Source organism: Polyodon spathula, chromosome 4 (assembly GCF_017654505.1).
Source record: "Polyodon spathula isolate WHYD16114869_AA chromosome 4, ASM1765450v1, whole genome shotgun sequence".
NCBI classification, from domain to species: domain Eukaryota; kingdom Metazoa; phylum Chordata; class Actinopteri; order Acipenseriformes; family Polyodontidae; genus Polyodon; species Polyodon spathula.
Window position 1 is genome coordinate 33,591,820 of NC_054537.1, and position 13,444 is coordinate 33,605,263.

General features: G+C 38.0%; 1 protein-coding gene across 1 annotated transcript; it reads right to left on the reverse strand.

Moving 5' to 3' along the window:
• Window positions 1–979: 979 nt before the first annotated feature.
• Window positions 980–5,471, reverse strand: cts12 (cathepsin 12). Its single transcript, XM_041246625.1, has 8 exons — window positions 5,404–5,471; window positions 4,238–4,373; window positions 4,007–4,129; window positions 3,726–3,890; window positions 3,198–3,422; window positions 2,725–2,893; window positions 2,277–2,382; window positions 980–1,107 (listed from the first exon to the last, which is right to left on the reverse strand). Exons 2-8 carry the CDS (start codon window positions 4,361–4,363, stop codon window positions 1,008–1,010), a joined length of 1,014 nt encoding a protein of 337 aa, XP_041102559.1. The 5' UTR covers window positions 4,364–4,373; window positions 5,404–5,471; the 3' UTR covers window positions 980–1,007.
• Between the last annotated feature and the right edge of the window lie 7,973 nt (window positions 5,472–13,444).

The following is a 13,444-nucleotide window of genomic DNA, read 5'->3' on the forward strand; positions in this document are numbered from 1 at the left end:
TGCTCATCTTTCACAAAGACCCCACACTCACAGAATAACTGCCCTTATATACCAGGAGACTCCACTCTTGATTAGCATGATTAAACATACCTGTCAGTTGCATAATGCAATCGCTGAGCATAATGATCTCTTCCCCTCATATGGTCATTTCGCCCTGCACCAAGATGGCCGACCTCCATTTCCACCTTTCTCTCTAACTGGCCTCTCGGTTTAGGTGTGCCAGTACCTCTGCTTAGCAAGATGCATTTATGATTATTAATAGTTTATTACATTAAGGACAACACCGTTTGTGTTATAAATCACCCATTGTAATGTTTTGGGTTTTTTTGCATTTATTTTGTATGTGTTGTAGATTGAGCACACTTAATTTTCTAACTGAGCACTTTAGTTATGAGAACATCCTATAAGACAGGTCTACTCAATCCCAAGGAAATGTAAGCCTTAATGTAAGGAACAGTGGATTTCATTAAATATAAGGTGTTTCAACTTTACATATTATGAACACACTTTTCACATGTTAAACACATTTAAAATACCTTTTTTCATATGAGGTTATGGCATTGCTTCAGAATGATGTATTTTTATCACATTGTTATAAGTTTGTATTTGAAATGCATGTTGAAGAAAAACACATTAAATCATATTAAAATAACATTTATTGGATTTAAATTGCAATTGAAACATGTACATTTCCAATAGGGATTACTTGGTGGGCTACATGTTGTGTTCAGTTTAGAGAATATTTGATGGAGTATCAGTAGTACATAGGATAATGTTCTCCTCAACTACAGTATTAAAGACAAATTTTGATGTTTATAAAAAAAGTAAATATCATTTTTGATATGTAAAAAATATAAAGCAACATTTTATTACTGCGTGACATTTTGCCGTGTTACATGTATATATATATATATATATATATATCTATATATATAGATATATATATACTTATATATATATATATTCATATCATCTCGTAAGACAGCACTTTCAGAGTAGGGCAGGCATCACACTTTGGGAAAGAGAGTGTAGTTAGCAATTCCACAGGCGTTGCCTTTGTTCCTGATGATCTTCATGTAACCGTTTTCTCCCCACAAAGTGCCCCAGCTGTAAAACAAGCATGAGGACATTAGGACTATATTGGATAGTTGGAAGGAATCATTATGAGAAGAGGGGGAAGCTCTCAGAAACCAAGTACTTGTCTTGTTTACCTTTATGAAAAGAGCACTGGTTTGTATTTGTCAGTTATTACGCGTGAAAGGGACAGCGGAGAGTGAAAAAAAAGGAGTTCCATTTTACCATTGAAAAATTATTTTATACTGTTGTGCCATACTGTATTAATACAGGGATGGAAATAAGACTCCTATTGCATGGCAGTTTCCTCCATTTTAGGTATTACTACGAGCTTGATTAGCTATAGTATATAGGTAACAAGCTCAGGTGTGTCTTATTAAACTCATAGTAAAATCAGGAATGGATCAAACATCTATACAATGGGGGTCTTATTTCTATCCCTGTAATGTAAAGTTGGGTGCCATGCACCTCCAGTGCTCAGAGCTTCATATATTTGTAACATTATTTCTTTAATCCAGTGCATTTTTGTCATCCTTACCCTGCTGTTTTATGGGTATTTAACTACGGTGGCCCTGATGTGCAGGACACATTGCAAAACTAAATTAAAATAAGGTAATTAAAAGGTAATGCTGACTACCTGAGAATTGTTCATAAGGTGTTTTCTGAGTTTGCATGTCATCAATTACAAAAACATTGCCATAATTTTATTATTATTATTATTATTATTATTATTATTATTATTATTATGGAATGGTGTCTTGAGTTGGCATGTCATCTTTTTGGGGGGATTGCATCTTTCTTTTTTGTATGTCATACTGTTTTCAATTGTTGCATGTAATATTTTAATTGATTGCGTTTTGCAATTCAATGTCAACACAAATGGTTTTATCAATGTCCAGTGTAAGTGGTCATAAAAACAAGATTTTATTTGATGCACCTTTGGAAATTGGTTTATGATATTTGGTCTATGTGGCTTACTGGAAATGAAGCTTAAAAATAATAATAATAATAATAATAATAATAATAATAATAATAATAATAATAATAATAATAATAATAATAATAATTTCTCTAGCATGTTTTTTTTTTTCTTTTATAGAATCGTATACATCAGTTCCTTTGAATCCAACACCACTCTGGAGTTTCCTTCCCATACACTGTGCGAGTCCCTGAAGACCTACATGAAAGAAATAATGATTTACCTGTTCTTGATAATCCAGTAATCTTGACCTCCCTCAGTCCCATACCCTACCAGCAGTACTGCATGATTCAGGTTGTTTCCATCACAATGAGGTTCGTCATAAATTCCTGTAAAAATGTGGAGAAATTCTTGCATTATGTCAACTGTGGCTGATCAGAGCTTACTTTGCTCTGATCCCATAAAGCCAAGGACTAAAGAGAGGATAGCACTGAATTATACAGAGCAACTCATATTTTGAGTAGAATCTGAGGTTGCGTTTTCAGTAGAAAAACAGAAATAGATGGAGTGGCCATGTTAAGACATCAAAAATACAAACTAAGGTATTTATGGTACACAATGCAACTTTTGGAAGAAAACAATTTTAGTAAAATATAACATCCTTAAGACACTGTATAGCTCACTTAAAATCGACCTTGCATAGGGTGATATTTTGTTATAGGGAAGACTACCTGAGCTGTAGAATTGGAAGCTGGGATTACTAGCATCAATTGTGACTGTGATGGGCCCAATTGTTGCCACAGCATCAGCCAGTGCCTTCTCATCTCCAGCTGGAAGGAACTTGAAGCCTGTGATTTTGGCAGCTGACCTCCTGCTGTCATAGAGACAGGGCTGGTCATCCTTAGTGAGGCAGACATAAACAATTTAAACAGCAGAAAACTTTAGGAATGGGAGAGTCAGGAAAGCTGAAGGTGCCCTGAGGCAAGTAGATTGCTGTTTCATTTGTTGTTTTCTGTGTCTGTGTAACACTGTAACAGATTCAGTCTAAGCATTTAAATGTACTCACTTGTCTCACTTCCTGGACACAACAAGCAGAGACATGTCACAGATAATGGTTTTTGTACTTTTATGTGGTTTGGGATTAACCAAAGAAAACACATGGTCTCATCCTTTAATAATAAAATCACTTGTTCTAGCGACATACCCGTGCTGTATAAGGGTAGGAAGCCTCACTTTCAATCCCGCCATTTTCCAGCACATACTGATAGGCATCAGCCATCCATGCCCCACTGCACCCATAAGTCCCATAGGCACGAGAGCAGTCCACCAGGTTCTGTTCGCTCAGTGACACCAGCTTGCCTGTCTTTTTAAATATTTGCCCCTCAATAGCCCCTGTAGTGCTGAAGGCCCAACAGGACCCACATGCACCCTGGGAGAGGGGAGGAAATAGAGGAAGTTGTTACTGTTGATGAGTGTAACTTAGAATCATAGCTTATGCTTAAAATAACATCAGTGGCTTATTACAAGATGCAAACCTCTCATGGGAAAACAATACATTTATTTTTCAAAATGGATAGTCCCAATGGATAATAGCCTTTTGAAAATGTTAAAATCAGCATCATAACCCACCATTTCAAATCATCCACACCTGATGTCTAAATGATGTCGTTTTTTTGAAGATTTAAATTTTTATGACTGGGAAAAATTAATGAAGAAAAGAGGTATGTCCCACCTGATCCTTTACAGGAGTGACGTGGCCCAAGGTCCTGTAATCAATGCTGAGAATTTTTCGCTTGCTGACAGCATCACGGAGTTCTTTTCTAGATACTGTCGCCCTGTAACTCCTTAGCTTAGTGTTCACTAGTGCACCTTGCAGCCTTTTATACTCTTCAGTGGTCTGAAAAAGAGCAGATATTGAATAGACTGGCACAGCAGATTAGACCAGGGTAGATAATGTTTACTTACAAATGTAATAATGTACATTACCAAAACAAAAAGAATGAATGTACTCACAAGGTCTCCATATTTGTTCATGGTCATTTTAAATGTCTTTCTCCCCTTTCTAGCCTTCCGGTTGTGTTCTTCTATCATCTTGTAGTTTCTTTCCCAGACTGCTCTCTTTTGTCCCTCATTAGTCTAAAACAAACCACATCATTCAGAACCAGACCTGAATACAATAGCCAAGACATTACTTCCACCAACCCACTCACACTAGACACTTGGCCCACCACAACCCTGTCTCACCCTTGTGTTGTAGGCTATCTGGAAATTGTTCTTCCAGGCCTCCCACTCGGAATGTAGGTCTTCATCTGAGCATGTAACCAATTGGAGGTGAAGAACCAGAGAAGCCAGAAGAAAGAGGATTTTCATGGTGAATCTCCTGAAGAAAAACAGAGACTCATGAAGGAGGAAGCCTGGTGTTTTTCATGCATATATATATATATATATATATATATATATATACCATACACAGCTGTGGTGTTTCCTTCCCATACACTATGTGTGACTGAAGACCTACATGAAGGAGATGATCATTCAATACAGTGCACAGGTAAATGAATGCTGTCCACAATTGATGTATATTTCTGATTGCAGGCCAAACTGTCCAATTCTCCCCTCAATATAAACGTCTAGGTCCTTGCTAAAATCCACATCATTTATTTGTACCAGGCAGAATTATTCCCAAATGCATAAGAATTTATTGGATTAAGTTGCTTTAATTATATCTTCAGGTCTTGGTCTATACATCCTTCGTAACATCTCATTTGCCATGAAACCCTTTCTATTTCCCTGCATGGTGGCTGTGGTCATCCGCAAATCCAAAATCAGATTGGTCAGTTCGAGTTAGGATCTGACCTGGGGCAAATGTGAGCAGACCCCTGTCTCATACACTAATGTCCTTGTCATGTCACTGGTGGCTTTTAAACTTTTCTTCAGATTTCACAGCTGGCATTACTCTCAACCCACTGTTTGCTCTTTGAAGAGTGGTAAATAATGGTATTTGGCCTTTTGAGCTGTTTCTGTTTGGTCAATCTTGGCTCTTGTCTCTAGCTATAATCTTTCTCTATCACTTTTTTTCTGTTGAGCTTTCATCTTTATTTTTTGTATTATTATTACATGATTGCTGTAATAAAAGTAAGTTCTGTAATTTAAAAAAATGAAAGCTTAATTTGTGATAAAAGTTGTTTGTTTTTTTATAAAGGTAAATGTCAATTGTATACATTTATAGATAAGTAAACTGTATAATTTTAAAATTATTGTGTACATATCCTTATTAAACTGGGCATAGAACACAAAAATAAATAATAATTTTAGTCACCTGCACTTTTGCTAATGCGTTTTTGTAATGAATATGATTAAATCATATTAAATAAATAATATACCCATATTAAACAATAACAATACCTCACCTGTAGCTGCTGATTTCCTTCAGGTATAACACAGGTGATTTCCAGGTGTCTTTCTGCAGACACTGTACTCATTCAGCCACTGACTGATGATCATCTGCTCAGGAACGATCTTATATTCTTCTAATTTGTGGGTGTGCTCTGACATGCGCTCTATTCGTTCCTAAACACTCCTCCATGCAACACGTATAGCAAAGAAACTACCATCTTCAGCAGGGTTAGAAAGACATTGCCACTCGTCAGGAATTTGAATCTACATACTATTCTAGTATAGGTTTGCAGCTAGCATTTTACTCAATAGTACACATTTTTCAGAAAGAATCATTGCACCCAATAAAAAGTTACTGAACCAGAAATATACAAGCCTGTATTTAGTCTTAAGTTTTAACTATTCATTTTGGAGTAAGCTTAAGCTTTTAGGAAATCCATTCAACTCTAGATATTGCCAATGGCTGTGAGCCCATAAATAACTGTCCTTTTTTCAACCCTGATGAGTTTTTGCTGTATGTCTACTGCCAATGCACCAGACAGACAGGCTTGAGACAATTCGATTATAATTCTGATTATAAATCATGTGCTCGCAACCAGCCAATCAGATGATATAGAATGCTTCTGGCAGATATGTCAAATTGTAGTTCTACAGTAGTGAAGGATTGCATTGAGAGATACTTGAAGTAGAATACACAAAGCTGCAATTTGATTAGAATTTGGAATGTTTCCCAGCATTGGAAATCTGAATACATATGTTTTAAAACCAACAAACCTATCAGGTAAAAAATTATGAATGGATAATTATGCGTACATTTAACAAATAATTGTAAAACACAGTTAAAAAAACATTGAAAAAGATTTTATCAAGGAACCAAACTATTCCTTACATAAATAGTTAAATTATGATATAAGACAAGTCTGTGTACAGTTGGAGCAATGAGCGATCTTGCCAAGAATCCACTTTAAACGCTAGTTGCAGGCACCCGACTGTTTTCCCCAGTGCTTGTTTATGTAACAAAAATGTTTATGTAACAGAATAACTGCTATGAGTTAAATGAGATTTGATGCTGGAGCTGTTTTTTTTTTTTTTTTTTTTTTTTTTTTTTTTAATTATGGCTTGCCATGCCACGGAAATGTATGAGTAGTCTGAGTTTCATTCAAGGTGGTTTGGATTCAAGTGTCACGACAAGACGATCTCGTTTGTCATAAAACGTCTGTTTGCAAAATAAGGAAAATTACGTATGAACGACAACCCCGGGGGTTTATGCAATTATCCACGAGGCTGTTCTAGACAAGTGGACCTGACCACGCCCTGGTATTTAACAGTCAATATATATATATAGAATATATATATATATATATATATATATATATATATATATATATATATATATATATATATGTATATATATATGTGTGTGTGTGTGTGTGTATAGCTGTGCAAATGTAACAGCTTTTTATTGAGGTTCCCATTTTCCTTACAAATAATTTGTTTAAGGTATGTAACTTAAATTGCATTGTATCTACCAGTGACTGCTGTGTGATGGTAGCCATAGTACTGTAGAATCATGCTATACTGTACATCACCTGGTGACTCTGTGTAAGGGTTCTTCCTAGTTTTTTATTTTTTTATTTTTCATAGTAGCAGCACAAAGTAGCCAATAAATAAATATTCTCTTGTCCATGTCCATTTGAATATCCTGCTTGTTTGGCTCTATATTGATGTATATTTAGGTAAAGCTCCCCCTTTTAAAAATGATTATTGGACATAATCACCATGTTCAAATAGATTATTTTCTCTGACACACAGGTCTGTTAGCTGACTATTTGTTTTGAATCAGCAAAATGTATGTTAGAAACTACTTTCTGAATCTCTAAAAGGCACATTGGTGGCAAATTATAAAGGCTAACACATATTTACCTATTTTGCAAACCTTTTTAAAGGTTATATTAACTTATGATGCAAAGATGTGATAATATAGGCTTCTTAGCTATTTTAAAAACATGTGTGGTGAGGCATCTTCTACTCCTAAACTAAGCATGTGTCATTCAAAGCAAAAAATAACATTTTCCCTTTTATCAAATTATATGAAATCCCTTGTGACAGATATATAGTACATACAAACATTAAGTTATTGAGATGATTTGATTCTGGGGATATATGTAGGTGTCTCTGCCTGTATAGTCATCCATCTGTATGTCATGTGGCTGTATGTGGCTCTGTAGATACAGTGTTGATTAAATGACAGCCATCCATCTTATTCAATATATACAATTTGTAGCCATGGTACAGTGACTTTATAAACCCTTGCCAGAACTCTAGGGGCCTGTGATAGAGAGAAAGAATCGATGTTGAAGGACAGTGGTACGCTGCCTCTTAGATGGACTACCTTGATGGTAGGTGGAAACTGGAAGGTGCCCATATTAGGAGGGGCGCGTAGTTGCAAGTAACCGGAACAACTCCATTGCAAGGAGCTGCGGGACGGCCCTCTATTGGAGAAACCATGGTGACGGGTTGTTTGCTGCCTTGCGTTGAGATCCTTTGCATTTTCTTTTGTTACGTGTTGCTTTTTTTTTCTTTTTTTGCAGAGGAGGAGTACGGAGCCAGCCCGCATCACCAGAACACTACCCTGCAGATTAAAAGCACACTTTCGTGCATGGGATTATTGTGGAGTGTTGTTTTTGTTTTGGTCTGCAAACCAGCTGTGTTCCCCCAGATATCATTGCTGGTAGAGGGGTGGTTTGTTTTGTTTATTTATTAAAAATAACAGATATTTTTGGGAAACGTAACTGATTGGACGTTGCTTTATTCACTACACCACTCGCACTTATCACAGTGCCCTATTTAGCAAAGTCCGCAAACCCCTAAGGCATTTGCAAAACACTTTTACGGACAGTTAACGCACCAGGTATCAGGTATACATGTGGGCAAACAGACTTTGCCCACCTATGTGACTTAGCAACTGTGTTTTAGAGGACACCCGGCAAGTCAACGTTCGTGCTGGACATAAGCTGAACTTTAGGGGAGTGTCTTCATTTACATACAAATGTAATGGTCAATTATAAATACCGATGAAACTACCAGGGAAGAACGTAAAGAAAAGAGAAATAAAATAAATATGGTCTACACTGGATTTCTACATGGCCAGAGGAGGAAGAGGAGATGTTCCCCAATATATACAAGTTATCTGTCTTTTCTGAGCCTGTCTGACACACATATGTGTATGCAGCAATTTCGCCTCAACAGAAAAACAATCACTGACATCTGCCAACTGCTTCAGGCTGACCTGGAAGGAGACATGCGGAGAGCACATTCTTTGCCTCTAACACTAAGGGTATCAGCTGCACTAACATTTTATGCCACTGGCTCTTTCCACTGTGGTGGGTTATACTGCAGGCATGAGCCAGTAGGCTGTATAATATGCAGTGGGAGATGTAACTTCAGCTTTAGTAAAGCTGGCAGGAGAATTCATTCATTTCCCTGTCTCTAATGAGTTGCAACAAAATACAAAGCAGGGTTTTCTTGGGAGTTATGGGTTTCCTGGTGTCCTGGGATCATCGATTGCACACATGTGTAGCTACGCGAACCAACACAGAATAGGCACTTCTACATAAATCGTGCAAGTGTGATGCCAACAACTGCATCACTAATGTGTATGCAAACCATCCCAGCTCCGCTCATGACTCATTTATCCTCAGGTTTGAGAAGCAGATGCTGAACTTGAAGCCCCAATGGTGGAAGTTGCAGATGCTGTAAGTGCCAGGCAGGTCAGACAAAGCCTTACAGATGGCTTTTTATAATTTCGTAAGTATTTACTGTCCACCTCCAGGCTGCTAAAAAAAAACCATGTAGCCTTGCTTGAGGGTCTTGGCCATCCTCCTCATTTGGACTGCTGGGCAGTTAAAAAAAATTTTTGGTGCTTTTGTCTCCTTTCTTCTTTTTTGGGGGTTTCAAAATGCCCACTATTCACTATTGCATAGACACAGGTGCTGTTAAAGGGAATGTTGAATCCTTATTGGTTGTAACCTTACTCTCCCCACTGTGATTTGATTGGCTGGGTGCATGATTCGCTATTTGATGTGCGTTAGCCCACGCCTGAGACCCAACGTCTAAATCATGTTTTCATGCGCTATCGCGGTGGTTCACTAACGCTGTCATTTTTCCTCGAGCAGAAGCGTCTGCACACATATTTGCTAAATAAGGCACTAGGTATGCTAACTTTAACTATAAAGGGGAACTCTAAGGAACACTTGGGACAGAATCGTTGAGTTGCATTGTGGTTTCTAATAGCAGAGTGCAAGGAATACTTTGACAGTAGTGTGCTGTTGAGTTCACTTTAACAGTTCTTGTAGACTTATTTTTACTCAAAATGAAATGCCCTGTTGGCAATCACCTTGATTTCTCCAGAGCATGTACCTGGCCAGGTATTGTAAATATTTGTAAAATCTGCAATTGTCACTGTGTACAGTGTGACTGACAGGCCTCCTTTTGAACATCCAAGATTTGACTCATTTCTCTCCAAATAAATTTCAAGAGTTAAGCTACTAGAAACTATATAAGTATGTGAGAGGATCTGAGCTCAGAATGCAGGGTTTTTACAATTGTGAAAAATGTAAATATATAAAAAATATTCTTCAAAACAGGGAAGAAATCTATCACAATAAGAATGCAAGTGCCAGGCTGACAATGGAAGTTCTGAGATCTCTGTCTCTCTTTTGTTGCTTTCAAAGGGTCTGGCATGTAGCTTGTCCAGCAATTCTAAAAAAAAAAAAATACCCTTCAGATGCCAACAGTTACACATTTTTATGGATTGCCATATGTACAAGACTCACAAACCAAACAAGCAACATCAAGTGTTGACGGTCACAAACCAAAAGAGCAGTGACATAAAGGAGCATCATCAGCTTTTCCAATAGAAGGTGAGGCTGTGTTGTTCAGTGGTTAAAGAAAAGGGCTTGTAACTAGAAGATCCCTGGTTCAAATCCTGGCTCAGCCACTGACTGAGTGTGTCATCCAGAGCAAGTAATTTAATCTTTTTGTGGTCACCTTTCAGGTGAGATGTTGCAGTAAGTGACTCTGCAGCTGATGTATAGTTTACACATCTTATTCAGTAGTGGGTACACTGCAGAACACTAGGGCTCCTTTCACAAGAGTGTTATACACCTACAAGTGGAAATACTTTTTACATTTTTAAAAGTCACATTTATTGCCCTATAGCAGTTATTTTACAGTTTCTGCAAGATCTACTAGAGGCAGGTAAATCCCCCTCTACATTGAAAGTGTACCTAGCAGCCATATCCGCCATGTTCCCATCGACTCAGTATCCGGACGCTCATATACTGGTGACCCGTTTTCTAAAGGGTGCTTGTCCGTTACGTCCTCTTATAAAGGACGTCCTCCCACGAATGGAGTCAAGACACGGTACTGGAGGGTCTCACTAAGGTCCTGTTTGAGCCTATACATTCCATAGAGCTGAAGTATCTCTCTATAAAGACAGACTTTCTATTAGCTAGTTACAGGCACTCTCAGTGCACAGTTCCTGTATGCGTATTTGCGACAATGGAAACAGGGTGTCATTGCGCACAAACCCTTCTTTCCTCCCTAAGGTGATTACAGCTTTTCACTTGAATCAGTCAGTGGAACTAGAGGCTTTCCATCCCACTCCCTTTGCAGAGGAGTCGGATAAGAGATTACACTCCCTCTGCCCTGTTTGGGCATTGAGATGCTATGTTGACAGAATGAGAGCACTGCGTCTGTCTGACCAGCTCTTCGTTTGTCATGGTGAATGGACCCAAGGTCAAGCCCTCTCTAAGCGGCAACTGTCCCATTGGATTGTGGACACGGTTTCGACTGCATATACTAATGCCGACCTACCCCCACCTGGGAGGGTGCCCGAGGTGTGAATACGTCATGGGCGCTCTTTAGAGGTGCCTCATTGACCGATATTTGTACTGTGGCTAGCTGGACTACTCCGCTTACATTTACCACGTTCTACCGACTTAATGTCGTAGATCCCTCTATGCCTGTGGTTCTCAAAGTAATTTGGGCACAGGCATAAATTGATCTTAGTTGGCTTTTTGCAGGTACGCTGACTATTGCATAGGTTCTTATCTTAAACACTGCCTTCCCACGACATATACAGTGTGTGTGTGTGTGTGTGTATATATATATATATATATATACACACACACACACACACACACACACACAGGCAGTCCTCGCACTTACGACACAATTGGTTCCTGAAAGTCGCGTTGTAAATCAAAGCGTCGTAACTCGAAGCACATTTTCCCATAGGAACAATATTATAAATTGGGGTTACGTTCCTGACTTTTCAGCGAGATAATATAGTTTTACAAAAATGACCCGTTATATTGTACTCATGCAAATAATTATGCAAATTTACACTCAGCCCGGTGGTTACGCGTATATTACTCAGACACCTACCTGGCTTGTCTAAAAGTACAGTCTTGGGGCTTTCTAATGACATGTTCAGTGTGTGTATGTGGTACTCCTAGCAGGAAATACAATTGCCTGAAGTTAAGCCCCTCATCATGTGACAGAGTTCATAGCTTAGGTTTCGTTTTGAGTCAGTTGCTTTTATGAGACATTGTTAATGGCAAAAAAAAAATAAAAAAAAAAAAAAAAAGTTATATGCATTAAAAAAAAAATAATAATTTAATCGCTAGACTATGTCAGAGCGACCATGGCAGGTACTGCATTTCGGACACCGAGCATGCGCACATGAGGCATGGCTCGGGTCTCACCATGTCGTAAATGCCGTAAAATTGTAGCAGAGTAATAGTGCAAAAGAGTCATAAGTTCGGTGCGTCGTAAGTCAAAGGGTCGTAATTTGAGGAGATTATATATATATATATATAACATATATAAATTACAAATTCAAATCACAGAGAGTATATATATATATATATATATATATATATATATATATATATATATATATATATATATATATATATATATATATATATATATATATATAGTAAGAGTTTTAGTGGGAGTTATTCTTGGCTCACTCTGATAAGGCCAAGTCTCAGGCAGTAATTGTGCGTGCTGCGCTTATTCTTTAAATAATTTATATAAAATATAAAATGCAAATATTTTTAGATAGCATGTTTACACAGACAACCATGAATAAACTAAAATAAAAGAGGATAGATAGCGACTCGCTTTGTTTCAATATGGCAAATTTGTCAACACTACTCTGTTTTAAAGATCGCTCATCTCCAGTACAATTATTCAGAGAAAGTGGATTCGAAACTAAATCTACTACGGTGTTTCCCTTGTCTGGTGAAATTAAAAATATATATAGAGAAGATTACATTCTAAATACTGAAATGTATTATTTTTCTCTGACTGTCGGCGAAATTCAGTGCTTACCCGGCATATTAACACCCCACCTCTGCTCACGAATTTGACTCTCCTATTGGTTAAACTTACCATCAGTACCTGCAACTGAAATAGTTTATGTCCCACCCAGCTAACTTATGATTGGGCTACCTCAGAGAAACTGCAGATATTCAATTGGTTGATCGTATCGCAGAGGCCCTTCAGGGAAAGAATGTATATATGTTGAGTACGTACAACCACAGCATAAGCGAGCAGCACTGTCAACAGACTGCTGTGGCGCTTTTGTTGGAAAACGTGTTTAAAGCTTTTTTTTTTTTTCCCACGCTACGACCCGCCAGAAATGAGTTCACCACCCACAATTTAAGAACAGCTGTTGCGGCTCTATGCCTTCCATAGGCACCAGGGTCCTTGAGGTTGCACGCTCACACCACACACCTAGATGGCTGTAGCTGGCCCTCATATGGTCTGTGCATTCTCCCTAGCAACGGCTTTGCTATTCTTTCCCAAAAGTATTGTTGGTGGTCATTTTCAAATTGAAAGGGAACGATGGGTTACGGATGATTCCCTGAAAGACGGAACATAACAACCAAGTTTTTAAAGTCGCATCACTCGCGTTCGTGGGTTAAACGCAAAAGTGATTTAAGTTTCTGTGTAGTGTTTTACGTCAGGAGGCGGGACCGA

Bases quoted from the DNA above. Each gene is read 5' to 3' on its own strand.
- cts12 (XM_041246625.1), bottom strand. From the start codon at position 4,363: ATGAAAATCCTCTTTCTTCTGGCTTCTCTGGTTCTTCACCTCCAATTG. The intron at 3,423-3,725 runs GTGGGACATACC...CCCCTCTCCCAG, and splicing joins TCACTCCTGTAAAGGATCAG to GGTGCATGTGGGTCCTGTTG. The intron at 2,383-2,724 runs GTAGTCTTCCCT...ACATTTTTACAG, and splicing joins CTTCCAATTCTACAGCTCAG to GAATTTATGACGAACCTCAT.